Here is a 22477-nt window from a genome sequence, read left to right as displayed (position 1 = left end):
TGTAGTCAGTGGGGTTGCAGAGTCAGACATGACCGAGCACGCACATAGCTAGTGAAGTGATTATGATATAGTTGGATTGATTTCCAACATATTTGTTACTGTTTTTTCTTTGTTGCCTTTGTTCTTTGTTCTGATTTTTATCTTCCGGTCTTATTCTGCCTTTTGTGGTTTTAATTGAAAGTTTTATGTATTGGATTGGCAAAAACATTCATTCAGGTTTTTCTATAAGATGTGATAGTCAAGCTCCTGGAGGTAAGACTCAAAAGTGTGGGCCCCTCTTAAGACCAATACCTGTGGAATTTTTAACTCCCAGACTGTGCCTCCCTCTGTTTATCCTAACTCCCACACTGAACCCCCTGCTGTGTATCAGTGACAGTGCAGATTGTCCTCTCCTGACTCACTCCCTCAGAGGTTTCAGCTTGTGAGTTTGTGCTCTGTTATGGTCTTAGTCTCTGTATCTGCTTGCAGTTTCTGCAGTTTAGGGGGCAGCAGTTTGTAATGTGACCTTACTTCTCTTGTGGAAGTTGACTTTTCAGTTTGTTCAGCTTTTTACTTGGTTTTAGGACCAAGTGATGGAAACAGTGTCAGACTTTATTTTTTTGGGCTCCAAAATCACTGCAGATGGTGACTGCAGCCATGAAATTAAAAGACGCTTACTCCTTGGAAGGAAAGTTATGACCGACCTAGATAGCATATTCAAAAGCAGAGACATTACTTTGCCAACAAAGGTCCGTCTAGTCAAGGCTATGGTTTTTCCTGTGGTCATGTATGGATGTGAGAGTTGGACTGTGAAGAAGGCTGAGCGCCGAAGAATTGATGCTTTTGAACTGTGGTGTTGGAGAAGACTCTTGAGAGTCCCTTGGACTGCAAGGAGGTCGTCCATTCTGAAGGAGATCAGCCCTGGGATTTCTTTGGAAGGAATGATGCTAAAAGCTGAAACTCCAGTACTTTGGCCACCTCATGTGAAGAGTTGACTCATTGGAAAAGACTGATGCTGGGAGCGATTTGGGGCAGGAGGAGAAGGGGACGACAGAGGATGAGATGGCTGGATGGCATCACTGAGTCAATGGACGTGAGTCTGGGTGAACTCCAGGAGTTGGTGATGGACAGGGAGGCCTGGCGTGCTGCGATTCATGGGGTCGCAAATAGTCGGACACGACTGAGCGACTGAACTGAACTGAACTGAACTGATCACTTCCAAGTTCCTTACATGTAAACTGGAAACTGGAAGAAGAATTTTTTTGTAAGAATTTCATTTTTATGTATTTATTTCTTTTAAAATTTTTCCAAAAAGTCAAACTCTTTTTTGAAGAGTAACATTTATTTAAATACCGTGATAGTACCAAAATAAAATTGTGTTATTAATATTAAAAGCTATAACTCCTTAAGGCATGAAGAGGTTTCCTGGAAGTAGTTTATTTCCTATTCTCCTTTTACATTTGATAGTAAACTGTTTTTTAAGCTTTCTGTTTTTATTTATTTAAGTGAGCTATTGCACTAGTATTTTATTCATAAGACACTAGGGATTCATAGAAAATTTGTCCTAGATTATGACTTGTTCTAAATATTAATTGGAGTGGATTTACTCTGTTTGAGACCTGATTAGAATTTGAGGCTTCTCTGGTGGCTCAGATGATAAAGCATCTGCTTGTGATGCGGGAGACCTGGGTTCAATCCCTGGATCGGGAAGATCCCCTGGAGAAGGAAATGGCAGCCCACTCCAGTACTCTTGCCTGAAAAATCACCTGGATGGAGGAGCCTGGTAGCCTACAGTCCATGGGGTCGCAAAGAGTCAGACATGACTGTGCGGCTTCTCTCTCTCTCTCTCAAATTTTAACTTCTTTATGAGTATTATCCCATGGTTTCTGAAGAAAAAATGATCCTTATCATGATGTGATTGTTTAGTAGTTGAACTTTTTGTGACACGTGTTGATTTAGTTCTGTTCTTTATTTGATGATGCAATTAAAAAACCTGGAAATAGCTCTAAGTTCTTTTTTTTTTTTTTTTTAAGCGTTGTGTGTATATATGTACATCAAGCACAAATGGTTTGGGGTCTAATTAAAATTTTTAAAATTAAATTTTATAGTATTGGTCAGAAGCTAGTGACTTTAAAATGCAAGTTTAAAAAACTTTTTTGGCTTTAACAATAGAACAGAAAAGCAAATCTTTTAGCTTTGTTTCTTTGTAAGTTGTTGTATAGTGTATCTTACTTTAAGGAAGTCTTGTCTCTGTTTATCTGAAATTGTGCAAAAGTTAACAAGTGGTCTTACTTGCTTTGAAAACATTTTTTATTTAGCAACAAATTTTTCTTAAGATCTCATTAAAGGTCAAGATACCTGAGTAACCTACTCAGATTACTGAGTAGAATCTGGTAGAAAGTAATCTACCAGGGTTTTTAAAACTAAGATACACTATAAAACAACTTATAAAGAAATAAAGCTAAAAGATTTGCTTTTCTATGTTTTATATAAGTAATTTACAAAGGTTGAAGATAGGTGTATTTCAAAATTATTACATGTATCCCCAAATGAAACATATTAATATTGTAGCATTTAAGGAAGAGGAATTTATAATTATGCCTTTAGTTCCCAAAGAAAGTCAGTGATATGTTGTTGGAGGTGGCCAGTATGCAGCTTGAAGTGTGAGTCTAGACTCAGGAAAAGCATGGTAGTTATATAAATAAAATTTGAGGTTTCCTCCCGTAGGTGATTATTGAAGCTATTGGAGATTAGAGTCTCAAAGCTCAGAATAGGAAGCCTGAGGTTAGAGGTTGAGAAATAGCAACATTTAAGGAATTAGTTTTGAACCAATTTTTAAATTAATTGATCAGTTATTAGTTCTTCCTTTTAAAAGTAAATATCAGTAATATATTAGAAAGGATAGAAGAAAAAGAATGTGGAGGATTAACAGTTTTTTTCCAAGTTAGCAAATCATGATAATTTAAATTTTTAAATCTCTGAAGCTCTATTCAATAATGAAATCTTTACTAAAGTTATACGCTTTATACTCAATTGTATAATCATCTTTTTTAAAAGAAGCATTTAATGAGGTACAAGCATACAACATGGTTATATACACACACATATGTATGATGGATACATATGTGTGTGTGTGTGTTATATAGGTATAGATATATTAGTGAAAATCTATCTATATTCATGAATATGTTTTCATCTATATTGGTTTAAATTTATTTCCTCACAACTTTTTTCTCTCTGTCTCCAACTCATGCATCCTTTTATTCATCCATCCACCCATCCATCCATCTGTCCATCTTTCTGTCTCCTTCCACCTACAGAATTAAACATGCTTTGCCAGCTAGTTCCTAACACCTTGTAAGAGGGCAGCTTACTTAAATCTTAATCGCATAACTATGGGATTCTGCAAAAGCTTTGAAGTTGTTTCCAGGGTTGCTTAAAAAATTTGTGCCACAAAGAACTGTGATCTTAGTAACTCAGCAGGAAGCTTTGGTAACATCTAGTTTATCCCTAGGTGGGCTGTTAAGAACTAGTCTTCTCTTTCTTTTTCTAGGAAGTGCTTTGTTTGTGGTTCAGAAAGAAGTTGTTCTGATGGATTTTGTTTTGTAGAGTTGTTGTGGATTTGCTTTGATATTTAGTATTAGTTTAGACAAGTTAAAACTGCAGGGTGCTCAAACAAGGACATGGATTAAAGTATCAAAAATTGGGTATTTATTCTAAGCATATTCATGGTTTAAGTTGTTAAATTACATTGTTGTCATTATGAAACTCCTAAGCAGATGTGACCAGAAGGAATCAACTATGTATTATGTGGGTAAAAGAATACCTATAAACAGGCCTATAAATTATTGGTATCTTCAAGTTTCAGTGTCATATTCACAGGAAGAAAATGAGATTACCTTCCAGTCTTCTGAAAAGCTTCCTCTCTATTATCCACTGTATACCATAGAATATAATTATGGAGTCTTTCTCTAGTCTAGAAGTTTGTCTTACCCATTCCTGTACCTTAAAGAAGTATTTTATACTGTTCTGAAATATTTTGACAAATGAAATTCTATTTTATTTTGAAAGACTTTCTGAAATGATTAAATAAAATATCTTGGTAAACAGTGTTTAGGAACATTCACTTTGTTTTTCTTTAATCTCTAATTTCTCCTTATCCACTGAACACAGACATCTTTTATATGTATATATAAATATTTAGAAGTTACACTACTAATACCTAATACCTACTGTATTCCCTAGTGACCTGAGTTATGAAATGTGTTACATACAGTGTCATTCAGAAGTTTGAGAAAGTTAACGAATATTTACACTAAAGTTTTCAGAAAATAAAAAGCATTATTGTCCATCTAATTAGACAAAATAATGTCATTAGAAGATAATCCTTGAAATTTCAGTAGAATGTGAGGATACCTTTTATTCTACTGAGATGTTAAGAAAATGTAATTATTTTAATATTTCCCCATAAGGAATAGTGATACTCTGATTGCACAGTTCTTACAACAGTGGTTCTTAATACTTTTTTAGATAGTACCCCTTGATGTACACACCACTTACATTTTTAATGGAAGTTTAAAAGATTCACCTCCTTTCCCCATCCAAAAAAAGAGCTTATCTGTGGTTGAAAGAAATACTTGACTAACTTTAGGTTGCTTATTCACTGAGTTTCACCAGTCTTCTAATCTAGTGATTAGATTAGAAGAATGGAAGTATTTGTGTATCAGAGCCTCCTGTGAAGTTTAAGAAGTTATTGTCCTCCTTGGCCCCAGCCCTTCCTCTAGGCCCACTTTTTTTCTAATTGACATCTCCCCCCTTCCCCATCAATGTTGTAGCAGTGTTTTAATGTGTAACTTGGTTTCCAGAGAGAATTTACTCACTAGGAAGGGTGTACTTGTTTGTCGTCAGACTTAGGCTAGATACAGTCAAGTGTTAAATAATAAAATGGTATTTAATCAACTTACCCGTTTCCTGTAATATTGGACGAAGTGACCATCTCTGGAGAAGTGATAAAATAAATTACTGTTCTGATATTCTAACCTGCCAAATAAAATACCGTCTTCTCATTCTTGAGGCTGTTAGTTTTGGGTTGGAATTCAGATAAAGCTGAGGAGGAGGTGATCGTCCTCATTATTTGGAAATGGTAAATTGAAACTTGGGGCTTCCCAGGTGGCTCAGTGGGTAAAGAATCTGCCTGCCAGTGCAGGAGATGTAGGTTGGATCCCTGGATCAGGAAGATCCCCTGGAGAAGGAAATGGCAAACGATACAGTATCGTCGCCTGGGATATCTATCTCATGGACAGAGGAGCCTGGTTGGCTACAGTTTATGGGTTGCAAAGTGTCGGACAAGACTGAGGAACTGAATAACAACACATTGAAGCTTGAGACCGTGATAGTTTCAAGTACTCTAATAGCAATACATCCTTGGCTTTTTACTGATGATTGGACATGACTGAGCGACTTCACTTTCACTTGTCACTTTCATGCATTGGTGAAGGAAATGGCAACCCACTCCAGTGTTCTTGCCTGGAGAATCCCAGGGACGGGGGAGCCTGGTGGGCTGCCGTCTGTAGGGTCGCACAGAGTCGGACACAACTAAAGCGACTTAGCAGCAGCAGCAGCAGCAGCAGCAGACTGTGTCAAGGCTTTGTTTATCCTCGATGTACAAAAGCCTGCTAGGATACCATATTAAACAAATCAGTGAATTTTAGAATTGAAAGATAACTTAGTAAAGATTTTCTACTGTAGAAGCAGTACCTTGGAAAGAATATGAAACTTGAGTCAGAAGAAATTGCTTTTTGCCACCTTCATATTTTTAAATAAACCACTTCTCTGATTCTTGGTTTTTAATAGAGTGAGGACGATAGTGTCTGCTTTATACTCTGTATAACTACTGAGAGGATAAAATCTGATTTCAAAATATTAATTATACTGTGTAAATTATTAAATTTTATACAAATGGATCATGCTTTTGCTTGCTAATAAATTAGTGTCTTTAGTCAGTCGTCCCTCTGTCTAGGCTATCTTTCGTGATTATTTCTACAGTGTATGTCTATAATGTATTCCTTCTTGTAAGACTGGATTCCTAGTGACACTTTGCTTAGTAATTCTACCATTTGTTTAGTGTCTGTTAGATGCCAGGTACTATTGCAGGTCTGTGAAAATGTAATGGTTAAACAAGATCATCTTTGCTCAGTAAAGATAAACAGTTACAGATGGAAGCTAGTGATGATTCTAGAGTTGGGTTACTGTTATTATCAGAGACAGAATGAAGTTAGTGGAACAAATGCTTTTGAAGATAGCGTCATGTATTAGTTCACTGCACTGTTGGTGTTGTTCAGTCACTCAGTCGTGTCTGACTCTTTGCGACCCCATGGACTGCAGCACGTCAGGCTTCCCGGTCCTTCACCATCTCCCGGAGCTTGCTCAAACTCATGTCCATCTCATCGGTAATGGCATCCAACCATCTCATCCTCTGTCATCCCCTTCTCCTCCTGCCTTCAATCCTTCCCAGCATGAGGGTCTTTTCTAATGAATCAGCTCTTCACATCAGGTGGCCAAAGTACTGGAGTTTCAGCTTTAGCATCAGTCCTTCCAATGACCATTCAGGACTGATTTCCTTTAGGGTTAACTGGTTGGATCTCCTTGCAGTCCAAGGGACTGTCAAGAGTTTTCTCCACCACAGCTCAAAAGCATCAGTTCTTTGGCGCTTAGCTTTCTATATGGTCCAACTTCACATCCATACATGACTGCTGGAAAAACCATAGCTTTCACTAGATGGACCTTTGTTGGCAAAGTAATGTCTCTGCTTTTTAATACATTGTCTAGGTTTGTCATGGCTTTTCTTCCAAGGAGCAAGTGTCTTTTAATTTCTCTTCATAGTGAAATGTATTTTGGGGCACTACCACTGAAAATTACAGAAATATTTTTACTTTGGTTTTGTAATGAAGAATACTATTTTTTTGTTCATACGTAACCAGGAATTGAAAAGAACAGATAAATCCTTGAGAAGCGTTTAGCTTTTCCATGTATGTGTGACTCTTAGATGATGATGTTACCCTGATTTTTCTTGATATGATTTATTTAAAATAAGTACTATTGAAACATCTTTGATTTAGAATTTGATAGGAACTAAAGATTGGTAAGGATTAGTAAGAACAATTTCAATTGGTATGTATAAATCATAGAAAAGAAGACTTAAAAGGGACCTTACAGATCATCGTACCACTGATTTTGAAATTCATTTTTAGAGGAGCAGTGGAATTCTGTTGTTCTGCTAAGGTATATTAGGACCTGCTGAAGAGGGACATTGCTGGGGGCATGGCCCAGTATGCCTAGGGCGCCTCTCCCTTTCAACCAGGATGGACCCAATGTTGTGTTTTATATATTAGTGATAAATGTAAGTTTTTTTCTTTAAATAGTTTTTATATTAAAAATATGTTAGATAACTAATTTCCTCATTTTAATGACAAAACTAGAGTACCACGGAGAAGGCAATGGCACCCCACTCCAGTACTCTTGCCTGGAAAATCCCACGGACGGAGGAGACTGGTAGGCTGCAGTCCATGGGATTGCTAAGAGTCGGACACGACTGAGCGACTTTCCTTTCAATTTTTACTTCATGCATTGGAGAAGGAAATGGCAATCCACTCCAGTGTTCTTGCCTGGAGAATCCCAGGGACGGCGGAGCCTGGTGGGCTGCTGTCTATGGGGTCGCACAGAGTCAGACACGACTGAAGCGACTTAGCAGCAGCAGCAGCAGAGTACCAGCGAAAGTTAACTGGAACCTTGATTTCTTAACTTCACTTCAGCATTATTCAGTTACATCATACTGCCTCCATACGGCTTTAGTAAATTGAAAATCCTGTTAAGCCATTTTAAGTGATGAACAATCAAGGTTTTGTATGACTGAATCTGACATCAAGAAGATTGATTGATGATGTTAATATCAAGATCTAGCATGATATTTAAATGAAAGTGATTTGATATTCTTACTTTTTATGTTACAAAGTAATTGTTTCTTTGAGTACTAAAAATGTTCATTCTTGAAACTCAGATATATTTCTACGATTTTCAGAGTTTATTTGAGCCCTGCCCTTTAATGCTTTAAATATTAAAGACCTCTTTATTAGAGGGATGTGCATCATTTATGGTCTCATGTGCAGTATAAGTTAAAATTATAAGGGCATAACATTGTCCTTATCTTTGAGTTTCTAGGTGAATTCTCATTAAGTAAGAGTGAATATGCATTTAGTAAATATATAGTTTTTCTGTAAAGCAGGTGTTCACAGAGCTTTTGTTTGTCCTTTGGTGTTAAAGAGTTCACTTAGTACCTGACTTTTCACTTAGCAATGAAATTAAAACAAGGTGATTTAGTATGATTTGTAACAATGTCTAATAAACAGTTGCATTATGTGTAAAATGATAGAAGATCTGATTTTTTAAAATCAATTTGCATTTAGTTAGAATTGTTATGGCCTTGACTTCTTGGCAAGATGAATTTGCTAGGATTCTTCATTAAGCTTAGAATTCTCTAACATAAAGATAGACTAATAGCAAATTGTACCTCTTTTCCTATTAATAAATAATAAAGTGTCAGTAATTTTAAAAATTGAGATGTAATTGACATGTATTGAACACTGTATTAATTTTGTTAGATATATGATCTTTACAATAAGTCTAATTAGCAATTACTAGTCAATAGTAATTTTTTTTTTTTAAGAAATGTTAGAGCTTTGACTTTATTTTTTTAATTCTTTAGAAGATTTTGGCTGTGCTGGGTTTTTGTTGTGGCATGTGGGCCTTCTCTAGTTGCAGCGTGCAGGCTTCTCTCTTGTTGCAGCGTGTGGGCTCTCGAGCTATGGTGTGTGGTCTTAGCAGTTGTGGCGTATGGGCTCAGTAGTTATGGTCCGTGGGCTTAGTTGCCCTGCAGCATGTGGGATATTAGTTCCCTGACCAGGGATCGAACCCACATTGCCTGTATTGGAAGGTGCATTCTACCAGTAGACTACCAGGGGAAGTCCCAGGCAATAGTAATTTTAAAGAATTCTAATTAATGAGCACTAAACAGAATATTTAATGACTGCCAAACAGAATGACTTGTAGAATTGATTTATACAATTAACTGTTACAGTACTAAAAACTTAGTTCTGCATAATCTACCCCTTTCCCACCACTCCTGAGAAATGAGTTGGTAGATTTCTTAAAAAAATGATGAAGTGATTATTAAGTCAAATTTGTGCTTAGTCTCACTCTCTGTCTTCTTAAAATTATTTGCAGGAGAGGGCTGCTCACAATTTATATGGCCAACTTGGTAAGTAAATCTTTTTTTTTTTTTTGCATTTGAGGTTTTTCCATGCATTTTTTTTAAACCTTCTTTTGTTTTTTGAATAAAATTCCCTTAAAAAAAGGAAATGTACTTAATTTTGATAATGTTGTCTGTCTTTGTTTTAAAGGATAGACTTAAATGTTTAAAATAGCTTTGATGCTCTCTGGTTTATTCCTGTTACATTATATGACTGAATTGTACTTATTTCAGGAGGAAATAGCTTCACTGCCCTGTGTTCTTCATGATTCTTTTTTCTTTTACACTTAGGTCTTCATCTTTGGTAGTGTGCATATCTATATCTGTATCCTCTCTCTATGTATCTTTAATTTCATTTCATATTCTGCTTCTATTGCTAACTTCTTATGGAAAAAATGATTTAAGGATAAGTGTTTATGATGTATAGTTTTCCTGGATTTCAAAATAGCATTGATTCTATTTTTGAATATACTGAATATATTTAATAATGTGATAGTCTAGGCTTCTAAAAAATTTCTTAAGTTTTCAGAATTGAAATTAATGTTGTCTTAATACTCTTTGCTGTAGATATATACTCAGGGTATATGATTTTCATTGTCAAGCTCATATTTTAAAAACATATGTGTGTTAAAAGCTTTTAAACTTGTTTCACAGAAATTATAGGCAACAGTGAAAAATTCAACTAAGGAAAGATAAATCATTATTTGTTTACCTAAGGATAAATTTTTGAGTTCTGTAACAGAGGAGACTGTAGTTCAGGGTTGTATTTAGCAACTTATTTCAGTTTTAAAATATTTGATTTTTGCTCTGTGTAAGTTACTGTGCTATGTGCTAGAAGGCAAGATGAAGACAGTCCTTGTATTTATGGAGTTTGCTCTCTAGTGGAAAAGTCACAGTAGAAATAATAATGTTTGAAAAGAATTGAAAAATGAATTATAGGGTGCTATGGAAACCATAATAGTAGCACTAAACTATTCTAGGTGCTGCTTTCCTTTCTTATTTTGTAAAAAACTTAAAAATATTACAACTGCATCCCCAGAATGGATTTGAGTTTTAATCCATTTGTTTTCCTTTTAGTTGTGCACAAGCTTTTTTATATGACCACATGGTCATACTTTAATACCCAAATACTATATGTATTTATACACTTTTCTTAAATTCTAAGTAAATTTCCACAAACTTTATGTGTTGCCTGGTTTAACTGGAAATTCCTAGAGATAAGATATTTGATTTTGATTGATATAATCAATGTTGGAAGATGCCCTAAAACTACTCTGGTTTTTTAAGATAAAGCTTTTTATTTTGAAATAATCATCGATTCCTACGCAGTTGTAAGAAATAATAGATCTCATGTACTCTCTACACAGTTTCCCTTAATAGTAGTATCTTACAAAACTATAGTAGATCAAAAGTAGGATATTTACATTGATATTTATTATAGTCAAGATAGAGAACATTTTCTTCATGTTGCCGTTTTGTAGCTACATTTATCGGGTTGGCTAAAAAGTTTGAGTTTTTCCTAAAATGTTACAGAAAAACCTGAACAAACTTTTTGGTCAACCCAGTACTTACCTCTGACCTTTCCCTCCTATTGCCCAATTTCTGGCAACCACTAATTTATTCTTTACCTCTATAATTCTTTAGTTTCTATAGTCATTTCAAGAATGTTTTATAAATAGAATTATATAGTACATATTTTTTGTCATTAGCTGTTTTCACTCCATAATTCTCTGGAGATTGATTCAAGTTGTTGGGCATATCAGTAGTTCGTTCCTTTTTATTGCCGAGTAAGTATACCATAGTATGGATGTACTAGTTTATTTAACTGTTCACCTATTGAAGAACATCTGGCTTGCTTCCAGTTTTTGGCTATTACAAATAAAGATGCTAGAAATATTCACATGCAACTTTTTGTGTGAACAGGAGTTTTTATTTCTCTGGGATAAATGCCCTGGAATACAGTTGCCAGGTTGTATGGTACCTAAATGGTTAGTTTTTAAAGGAACTGATAAACTGTTTTCCAGAGTGGCTGTACTGTGTTGTTTTGATAGCATTTGCAATCTAGAATAAACCTTTGAACCTCTAGTTCTTTCTAAATGTGAAACTTTGTGTGTGTGGGGAGTAACATTTGTCTGTTAAATAGATTTGTACATTTTATTTCCAGATTAATAAATTTCAGTATTAGAAAAGCTTTTCAAAAAATGCAGAATATAGATCCGTCTTTTATCTTTTGTCATCCAGGTTCTGTAATTTAAACATTTAATGAGATCAAAGCCTCACACATGGATTTTTGACTGTGTTCAAAGAAATTTGTACATGAAATATTTGGGATACTAATGATAGTCTTAGTTATTTTCATCTTCTTTAATCTCCCCTTCCTCTAAATAGAGCCTTTTATTTATACTATTGCTGTGTAACTATTATTTAAGTAAGAGGGTGATTAGTGTGGAATAGGTAAGAAATATTTTCAGAGCCTGAATTTATCCTTAAGCAATAACTAAATTCTAGAACTCTATTATATTGCTCACTAGACTGAGTTGAGATTGTTGGCTGATTTTAACACCAATGGCAAAATTTCTAAATGTTGGGAGCTTTTAAGAAAGTTATTTATTGTATTTAGGTATGTGTTTCTGAATTAGAAAGTAGAGAAAAACATGAAGAAGAAAGTAAAAGTTATCTGTAGTTTTACCATGTAGTAATTGCTAACATTTTAGTGTTTATTATTTTATCCCCTTCCCTTTCCTCCAATGTCCCTACATAAATACACATAGATGCATATTCACATTATACATTATATACCCAATAAAAAATTGGGGGCATATTGTTTTGTGACATCTTTTGTTACTATGGCATATAGTTTTGGTAGCTCATAGTATTAAGTAATCATTCTTTGGAGAGCGTAATCATACCTTTTCACCTAATTTTTGGTTATATTCTCATTACATTCAGTTGGTTTTGTACATATACACATATACCCACTAAAATGTTGGGTGACAGTAAATTACTATTTGGTTAGTAATAATGTTAGTTATAATTTGGTTAGTAATAATTGTTAGTTTTGGCTGCGACAGGTATCCACTCCTTAATTATTTTGGTCAGAAAATTTCAAAGGCATTGCCATGCCTCTGAATGAATATCTGAGAAAAATATGGAAAACTGGCTTCATATTATCTTTATCATCTTTGTCTTTATTTTTATCAATGAACATTTATTGGGCAAAGCACTGTCCTGTGTATTTGGACACAAGTGTAAGTCATTATGGTCTTCCCTGGTAGTTCAGTGGTAAAGAATCTGCCTGCCAATGCAGGAGATACAGGTTCGATCCCTGGGTCAGGAAGATCCTTTGGAGAAGGAAATGGCAACCCATTCCAGTATTCTTGCCTAGGACATTCCATGAACAGAAGAGCCTGGAGGACTATAGTCCATGGGATTGCAAAAGAGGCAGACACGATATAGTGACTAAACAAATACCAAAAAATACATAAGTCATTATTCTGTTCTTCAAAGTAGTTTAGTTGAGGCAATAAGGTTTATCTAGATCTGGATTTAAAATGTTAATGTATTGCTCTATTTAAAATGGATAAACAACAAGGGCCTGCTGTATAACACATGGAACTCTGCCCAATGCTATGTGGCAGCCTGGATGGGAGAGGAGTTTGGGGGAGAATGGATACATGTATATGTGTGGCTGAATCCCTTCCCTGTTCACCTGAAACTATCACAACATTGTTTGTTAATTGCTAGACCCCAATACAAAATAAAACATTTACTGTAAAAAAATAATTAAAATGATAGTTTATTCATAGTCAAATATGTGGTTAGACAGTACAGTTTTAAGAACTTTAGGAAAGGGAGTTAGCTTTGTGCTGGGGAAATGAGAAAGTTTTATTATTGTTTTTTAACATTTATAGTCTGTGGGTAGTCTGCCTGGCAGCTCTATAGTGGAGCTAATAGTGACCTTCGCCAAGAGGACGTATGCCACACCTCGCCTCCCACGTCTGAGGCAGCCAGAGCTCCTGTCTCTGTAGCAGGTCACTGCTGACCTGTCCTCTGCAGGAGACACTCATACATTCAAAGGCAGGTCTGGCTGAATCTCTTGTGGAGGTCCCTGCTCCATTCCCTGGGTCTTGGTAACCACAGATAGCCATGATGATGTGATAACTCACCTAGAGCCAGACATCTTGGAGTGTGAAGTCAAGTGGGCCTTATGAAGCATCACTACGAACAAAGCTAGTGGAGGTGATGGAATTCCAGCTGAGCTATTTCAAACTCTAAAAGATGATGCTGTGAAAATGCTGTACTCAATATGCTAGCAAATTTGGAAAACTCAGCAGTGGCTACAGGACTGGAAAAGGTCAGTTTTCATTCCAATCCCAAAGAAGGGCTATGTCCAAGAATATTCAGACTAACACACAATTGCACTCATTTCACATGCTAACAAAGTAATGCTCAAAATTCTCCAACTTAGACTTTAGTAGTATGTGAACTGAGAACTCCCAGATATTCAAGCTGGATTTAGAAAAGGCAGAAGAGCCAGAGGTCAAATTATCAATATCAGTTGGATCATAGAAAAAGCAAGAGAATCCCAGAAAAAGATCTACTTCTTCTTCATTGACTATACTAAAGCCTTTGACTGTGTGGATCACAACATATTGTGGAAAATTCTTGGAGATGGGAATACCAGACCACCTTACCTGTCTTCTGACAAACCTGTAAACAGGTCAAGAAGGAATTAGGACCAGACATGGAACAACAGACTGGTTCCAAATTGGGAAAGGAGTATGTCAAGGCTATATATTGCACCCTGCTTAATTAACTTATATGCAGAGTATACCATGTGAAATGCCAGGCAGGATGAAGCACAAGCTGGAATCAAGATTGCTGAGAGAAATATCAATAACCTCAAATATGCAGACAACACCATCCTTATGGCAAAAAGTGAATAATAACTAACCTCTTGAAGGTGAAAGAAGAGAGTGAAAAAAGCTGGCTTAAAACTCAACATTCAAAAAAACTAAGATCATGACATCCAGTCCTATCACTTCATGGCAAATAGATGGGGAAACAATGGAAACAGTGACAGACTTTATTTTCTTGGGCTCCAAAATCACTGCAGATGGTGACTGCAGCCACAAAATTAAAAGACATTTGTTCCTTGGAAGAAAAGCTATGACCAACCTAGACAGCATATTAAAAAGCAGAGACATTACTTTGCTTACAAAGGTCCATCTAGTCAAAGCTATAATTTTTCCAGTATCATGTGTGGATGTGAGAGTTGGAGCATATAGAAAGCTGAGTGCCAAAGAATTGATGCTTTTGAACTGTGGTGTTGGAGAAGACTCTTGAGAGTCCCTTGGACTGCAAGGAGATCCAACCAGTCAATTGTAAAGGAAATCAACCCTGAGTATTCATTGGAAGGACTGATGCTGAAACTGAAGCTCCAATACTTTGACCACCTGATGTGAAGAGCCAACTCATTAGAAAAGACACTCATACTGGAAAGATTGAAGGCAGGAGGAGAAGGGAATGACAGGACAAGATGGTTGGATGGCATCACCGACTCAATGGACATGCATTTGAGCAAGCTCCAGGAGATGGTGAAGGACAGGGAGGCTTGGCATGCTGCAGTCCATGGGGTCGTAAAGAGTCGGACGTGACTGAGCAACTGAACAGCGACATTTCATGTTATTTATTTGGCTGCAGTAGGTCTTTGTTGCTGCACGTGAGATCTAGTTCCCCAACTAGGGATTGAACCCGAGCACCCTGTATGGGGAGCCTGGAGTCCTAGCCACTGGACCCCCAGGAAAGTCCCCAAGAAGGTTTTATGAATTGCATGGGACCTGAATATCGAAGAAAGGCAAGAAATTGGAGGTAGCTTTATCTTTGAGACGTGTCTCTGGTGATCATAAGACAAAGTTCTTGCCTTTCCAAGGATTGCTAAGTTGAGGCCAAAATTTAGGGAAAAAAAAAAGAATAAGAAACATTTGTTGAGTTTCTACTCTGTTAGACATAATTGGTAAAATTGGGGTTACCCAAATAAACAAGGTATAGTTCCTGATTCTGAGGACCTTATACTTTACTAGGGGAGAGAGAGATATAAAACCTCATCTCTGTTTTTTAATATTGATAGTTGTCTCAAAGCAGAAAACAGTACAGTGTTTAAACTGTGTAGTTGTAAATATAAATCTTGCTAGTTGTTTTTGTGAACTGCGTTATGTTAGGTGTCGTAGGGAGTGGGTGAAGAACTATATATTCTAAATAAGGGACATCTCTATTGATGCTTTTGCTTTTATGAGAAGATATTCATTCACTCAGATATGCAGATGACACCACCCTTATGGCAGAAAGTGAAGAGGAACGCAAAAGCCTCTTGATGAAAGTGAAAGTGGAGAGTGAAAAAGTTGGCTTAAAGCTCAGCATTCAGAAAACGAAGATCATGGCATCTGGTCCCATCAGTTGATGGGAAATAGATGGGGAAACAGTGGCAGACTTTATTTTTCTGGGCTCCAAGATCACTACAGATGGTGACTGTAGCCATGAAATTAAAAGACATTTACTCCTTGGAAGGAAAGTTATGACCAACCTAGATAGCATATTCAAAAGCAGAGACATTACTTTGCCAACAAAGGTCTGTCTAGTCAAGGCTATGGTTTTTCCAGTGGTCATGTATGGATGTGAGAGTTGGACTGTGAAGAAGGCTGAGCGCCGAAGAATTGATGTTTTTGAACTGTGGTGTTGGAGAAGACTCTTGAGAGTCCCTTGGACTGCAAGGAGATCCAACCAGTCCATTCTGAAGGAGATCAGCCCTGGGATTTCTTTGGAAGGACTGATGCTAAAGCTGAAACTCCAGTACTTTGGCCACCTCATGCGAAGAGTTGACTCATTGGAAAAGAATCTGATGCTGGGAGGGATTGGGGGCAGGAGGAGAAGGGGACGACTGAGGATGAGATGGCTAGATGGCATCACTGACTTGATGGACGTGAGTCTGAGTGAACTCCGGGAGTTGGTGATGGACAGGGAGGCCTGGTGTGCTGGGGTTGCAAAGAGTCGGACACGACTGAGCGACTGAACTGAACTGATTCATTCACTTGGGCTATTCTTATTATTCATAATATCCGTAAGTAAGCCTGGATAATTCTCAGTTATTAAACCTATGTGATTTGTAGCCTTAGCTATAAATGTCATAAATTATACTTTAACTAGCAGTTTTAAAAATTATGAAGTCTTACAGTTTAATACAGTTTAATTAATGCCCAGGTGAAAGTCTTTAAGTTCTATGTTAGCAAATTTTGGAAAGAAAAATGTAAAATTTTAAAAATTGTATAGTTTTTTCCCCCAGATTTTTAGAGTTGATAGAGAATTAGTTGTTAAAGGGCAAAATGTAGAGGAGATACACAAAAAAGAATTAAATATATTCTCTGGCTTTTGCCCAAGATATGTCTATAAGATGATGGAAGTGTTTTTGTGAAGGTAATATGCCAGAACCAATTACCGACAAGAACACCAGCTGCTAGGATTCAACTTTGCCACAGTTTGATTTAAAAGAAAACACATAAAAGTTAGCATTTACATGAGTTCCTTTTATTTAGTTGGTTGTGACGATGACTGAGGATTCCAGTTTTTCAAAACTTATAATTTGCTGCTAACAATTATTTAGGGTGTGATGTCAAGTGTGGTTCATTTCTGTTTAGTTTAAATATAATTTATGACATTTACCAATCTTTCTATATAAGTCTTTTGAAACCTTCTTTCTGCAATTTCCTTTATGCCATCAAGCATTCAACAATGCATACATTTTAAACTGGTAAACATATATCTACAGGCTTGTCTCTAGCACTTGTTTTTTAATTTTAAACATGCAGTGTCTTTGATTAAAACATCTGTATTTGATTTTTCAAACATACGGTTTGAAAATGTTGACTCATATGTTTTCTTGTAAGGCTACTTCAATTTAATTAGATTCAGCAGGTATTTATTATGTATCAGCTATGCTAGGCACGTGAGGATACAAAAGAAATACAAAGTGGATTGTAAACTAGTTGGAGAAATTTGATAGATGAACTTGAAAAAAAAGTAAACTGAAAGTATTACATTTAAAAAGCAATTATAAATACTCTTTCAAATTGCTCCCCTAAGCCTTCCTTTTGCATCAAAAGACATCAACCATCCATCTAGTTGCTCAGGCCAGAAACAGGCATTTTAACTCTTTTCTTCATCTTATACTCTTGGTCCAAATTAGAGCTTCTTGATCTGCTTAAAATTCAGAAAAACCTTCCCTTCTCACTTCTCACTGCACCCGTGTACAATACAAACACCTCACAAAGCTGGTATCTCTCTGACCTGATCTGCTCTTCTTATTCTTTACACTGGATTGCTTTTGTCTGTAGAGTATTTGATGCTTGTTAGTCCTTTATTGCAGAAGGCAATGGCACCCTACTCCAGTACTCCTGCCTGGAAAATCCCATGGGCGGAGGAGCCTGGTAGGCTGCTGTCCATGGCGTCGAGAAGAGTTGGACACGACTGAGTGACTTCACTTTGACTTTTCACTTTCGTGCCTTGGAGAAGGAAATGGCAACCCGCTCCAGTGTTCTTGCCTGGAGAATCCCAGGGATGGTGGAGCCTGGTGGGCTGCCATCTATGGGATCGCACAGAGTCGGACACGACTGAATCGACTTAGCAGCAGCAGTTCTTTATAGCTGTAGCACTTTTGGGGGACAGGGGTGGAGTCTTGGAAATCTATTTCCCTAAAATATTCTTGGCTAGCAACCTTCTTCTTATATGCTTCTTAACCTATTGTTTGGAGAAGGCAATGGCAACCTGCTCCAGTACTCTTGCCTGGAAAATCCCATGGACGGAGGAGCCTGTTAAGCGGCAGTCCATGGGCTTGCTAGGAGTCAGACACGACTTTCACTTTTCACTTTTATGCATTGGAGAAGGAAATGGCAACCCACTCCAGTGTTCTTGCCTGGAGAATCCCAGGGACAGGGGAGCCTGGTGGGCTGCCGTCTATGGGGTTGGACAGAATTGGACACGACTGAAGCAACTTAGCAGCAGCAGCAGCAGCCTTGTTACATCCTAAGAGAGTCTTTACTGTTATAGTTAAAGCAGCTTCCCCTCACCTCTCTAACTTGTACTCTTTTCTTTTTCATGGCTCTTATAAGTAAATTAAATTTTAAAATTTAGAAATTTTCTTATTTGTTTGCTTCATTTTCCCCACACTGTATATAAGCTGCTTAACAGCAAGAATTATTGCTTGTTCACTGACATCCCTAGTATCCAGTGTTTAGAATATAATATGTGCTTAATGAATAGTTACTGAATGGATGGAGATTGGGAGCAAATATTCTAGAAAATGGCAAAGATGAGAGAGAATGACCCTTATCTTCTAAGTTGGTGAACATATTAATAATACCTATTCTTCTTCTTTCTTTCCATTAACTTTGAGACCCAAGTTGTTTAAGCCAACCAAATGAGCTTGTTTTGTCAAGGGAAGGTAAACAAAAGAGTAAGTAGATCTGTTATCAACTGATCTCCTGAGCTAGTAGATTTCCTTTGTTGGATGGTTTCTTATGAGTACCAGAATTAGGGATGCTATTTTTCTCTGTATTCTTACTCTGATTCTTTAAATCACATTGAGGAATGTGCTTTTGGTGCCCAGTATAACATTTGGGCCATCTTGTGCTCTTAATGCTGAAACTCCAGTACTTTAGCCACCTCATGCGAAGAGTTGACTCATTGGGAAAGACTCTGATGCTGGGAGGGATTGGGGGCAGGAGGAGAACGGGACGACAGAGGATGAGATGGCTAGATGGCATCACTGACTTGATGGACGTGAGTCTGAGTGAACTCCGGGAGTTGGTGATGGACAGGGAGGCCTGGCGTGCTGCGATTTATGGGGTCGCAAAGAGTTGGACACGACTGAGCAACTGAACTGAACTGAACTGAACTGTGCTCTTATCTTCATTTGGTAGAAGATGAAATACTTTGCTATCGAAGGTGAATAGATTCTTAAAAATTGTCATGGGCCACTTAAGGCATCGCAAAGGCAGACAGAGGAGGACTTGTGAGCATGAAAAGGGGAATTATTAGAGACTCCCTCTTATTTTCTTTTATTGAGCAATTTAATGCTGTTTTAGATGCTTTAGAGGAGGGCATGGTAACCCACTGCAGTATTCTTTCCTGGAGAACCCCATGGACAGAGGAGCCTGGTGGACTCTGGTCCATAGGGTTGCAGAGTCAGACACGACTGAAGTGACATAGCATTCCTGCATTTGAAGATCTATTGACACCGTGTTTTTGAGACCTATGTGTGTTCCTTTATGTCCTTCCCATGTATTGCTCTGACTGCCACCTAGTGTGCCAGAATGTTCATCCCTTGATCCCCTGTATGTGCCTTATAATGGCTTTATTGAGATATAAATCATATACCATAAAAGTTATCCCTTTGGAGTGATTTTTAGTACATTCACAGGATTGTGCACCATTAACACCATCTGGTTCATCTAGTGCATTTTACTTGTTCATTCTAGTGATGGACATCCAAATTACTTCCAACTCCTCAGCGTCACGATCAATGTGGTGATAATCATCTTTGTACATGACTGTTTTGTGAATTTCTCTGGATGTGCATGGATAAAAGCTGCTGCTGCTGCTGCTGCTAAGTCACTTCAGTCGTGTCCGACTCTGTGCGACCCCATAGATGGCAGCCCACCAGGCTCCCCCGTCCTTGGGATTCTCCAGGCAAGAACACTGGAGTGGGTTGCCATTTCCTTCTCCAATGCATGAAAGTGAAAAGTCAAAGTGAAGTCGCTCAGTCGTGTCTGACTCTTAGCGATCCCATGGACTGCAGCCCACCAGGCTACTCCACCCATGGGATTTTCCAGGCAGGAGTACTGGAGTGGGTTGCCATTGCCTTCTCCAGGATAAAAGCTAAGAAGGTGTATTTTTAGATTCAGTACTTTCTGGTAAAATGACAGAGTAGCTTGAAATGTGAAAAAGTATCATTATTCTAGTAGTTCATTTGAACATAGATTTATTGGTTCTTTAGGAGATAATTTTGTCTTGTGTTTCTTCGTTCTGTGTTTCTATTTGAATAATTTGATAATTCATCGTAGAGATTTTGGGGTTGGAGGTTGACATTGAATCTAGTAGGTATTCTGCTCCAAGTGTCCTGAAGAACTACTATAGGATCAATTAGGCCAAAGGAAAAAAGGGTGCCATTTTTCTTTAGGAGTGAGATTTCATCATAATTAGTCTTTATACACCTATTTATATACACTGTTTGCCTTGTGAAGGTAATATGTGCTTCAGTTTTCCTTGAAGGTGGGACATACAAAGTAAAGACTTTTTCAGACATAGAAAAGCGGGAATAATTCACCACCAGCAGACCTGTACTAGAGGAAATGTTAAAGTTTGTCAGGAAGTTTTCAGGAAAATAATACTAGTTGGAAATATAGATCTACACAGAGAAATGAAGAGCACTGAAAATGGTAACTGTCAACACCTTGGTAGATATAAAAGATACTTTTCTTATATATCCCCCTTTAAAAGTGTAATTGATTGCAAAAATAATAGCAGTGTAGTTTGTGAGGGTTATACATAGAAGTAATGTTTAACAACATTGATACAGAGTTCAGGAGGGAAGAAATAGAAATGTAATAACAGATTTTTATACCATATGGGACATTGTATAAATCACTTGAAGGTATGTATATTATAAACCTCAGATCAACTCAACTATATGTAACCTACAAGAAGTCACTTTAAAAGTAAAGGGAAAAATAAATTTAAAATGGGTTAAAAGTAAAAGTTTTGATAAGAGATATATTATGCTCACTCTAATTAGAAGTAAGCTAGAGTGGCTGTAATAACAATGGTGCTAGTGGTAAAGAACCTGCTTGCCAGTGCAGGAGATGAAAGAGACTCGAGTTTGATCCCTGGGTCAGGAGGATCCTCTGGAGAAGGGCATGGCAACCCACTCCAGTATTCACGCATGGAGAATCCCATGGACAGAGGAACCTGGAGGGCTGCAGTCCATGGGCTTGCAAAGAATTGGACACTGAAGGGACTTAGCACGTGCTTGTGCATGGTAGATTTCAAAGCAGAGCATATTAGTAGAGAGAAAGAGAGTAATTTCATAACAGTAAAAGGATAAAGAATTAAGAGGATGTAATATTCCTAAATGTTTATACATTTAATAAGAGAGCTTCAAAATAAATAAAGCAAAAACTGACAGAACCGCAATGAGAAATAAATAACATCCTTGATATAGAATGCAAAATGAAAATCATGAAGGATACAGAAGCCTTGAGTAACCCTATTAACTAACCTGACATTGTCGATGTTTATAGATCATTCTATACAGCACTATGGAGTGAAAATTATTTTCAAGTATCATCAAAATTTACCATATTCTGTGCTACAAAACGAATCTCAAATGATTCAAGTCATACAATTTATTGTTTGATGTCAATGAAATTAAATTAGAACCAGTAACCAAAAGATATCTAGAAAATCCCCCAATATTTGAATATATCACAAGATAGCAAAAGTAAAGTAGAAAGTGTTTTGAATTAAATGAAAAAAACAAACATATCAAAATTGGTAAGATATTGACTGCCTACTTAGAGGGACATTTGTAACACGAAATGCCTGTTTAGAAAAAATAAAAAAAGGTCTTAAGTCAGTGATTTCAGTTTCAACCTTAGGAAGCTAGGAAAAGAAGAGCAGTTAAACCCAAAGTAAGCATAAGTAAAGAAATAGTAAATATTGGAGTGGAAATAAGTGAAAAAAAAAAATCAAAACCAAGCAGTCAACACAACTCTAGCTAGTTCTGTGAGAAAATGAATAAAATTAACAAACCTTTAAGCCAGATTGATGAGGAAAAAAAGAGAAAAGATACAAATTACCAGCATCAGGAATGAGAGAGGTTATTCTGTTATAGATTATACAGCTGTTACTGAGTTGGCTGAAACGTTTGTTTGGGTTTTTCCATAGAATCTTATGGAAAAAGCCAAACGAACTTTTGAGCCAACCGATTAAAGTATAGTAACTTGGTAATTGAATACGTTTATGTCCATATATTTGTCAACTTAGGTGAAAAGGTTATATTTCTTTAAGGATTGTTGCTGTTGTCCAGTTGTTAAATTGTGTCCAGCTCTTTGGGATCCTGTGGACTCTAGCATGACAGGCTCC

The 22477-nt window shown here is 36.9% G+C and overlaps 1 protein-coding gene across 2 annotated transcripts in view; it reads left to right on the top strand.

Annotated features, from left to right (window-relative positions):
- Positions 1-22477, top strand: part of TMEM135 (transmembrane protein 135) — a 312520-nt gene that overhangs the window by 85140 nt on the left and 204903 nt on the right. For both annotated transcript variants that reach the window (XM_061406022.1, XM_061406023.1), the window contains exon 4: positions 9259-9292. In XM_061406022.1, the coding sequence (XP_061262006.1) occupies positions 9259-9292 (34 nt within the window). The remainder of the gene's footprint in view (positions 1-9258; positions 9293-22477) is intronic.

The sequence above is a fragment of the Bos javanicus genome, chromosome 29 (genome assembly GCF_032452875.1).
Source record: "Bos javanicus breed banteng chromosome 29, ARS-OSU_banteng_1.0, whole genome shotgun sequence".
NCBI classification, from domain to species: domain Eukaryota; kingdom Metazoa; phylum Chordata; class Mammalia; order Artiodactyla; family Bovidae; genus Bos; species Bos javanicus.
Note: the sequence above shows the minus strand (reverse complement) of the source record. Positions and strands in the feature narration are given on the sequence as shown.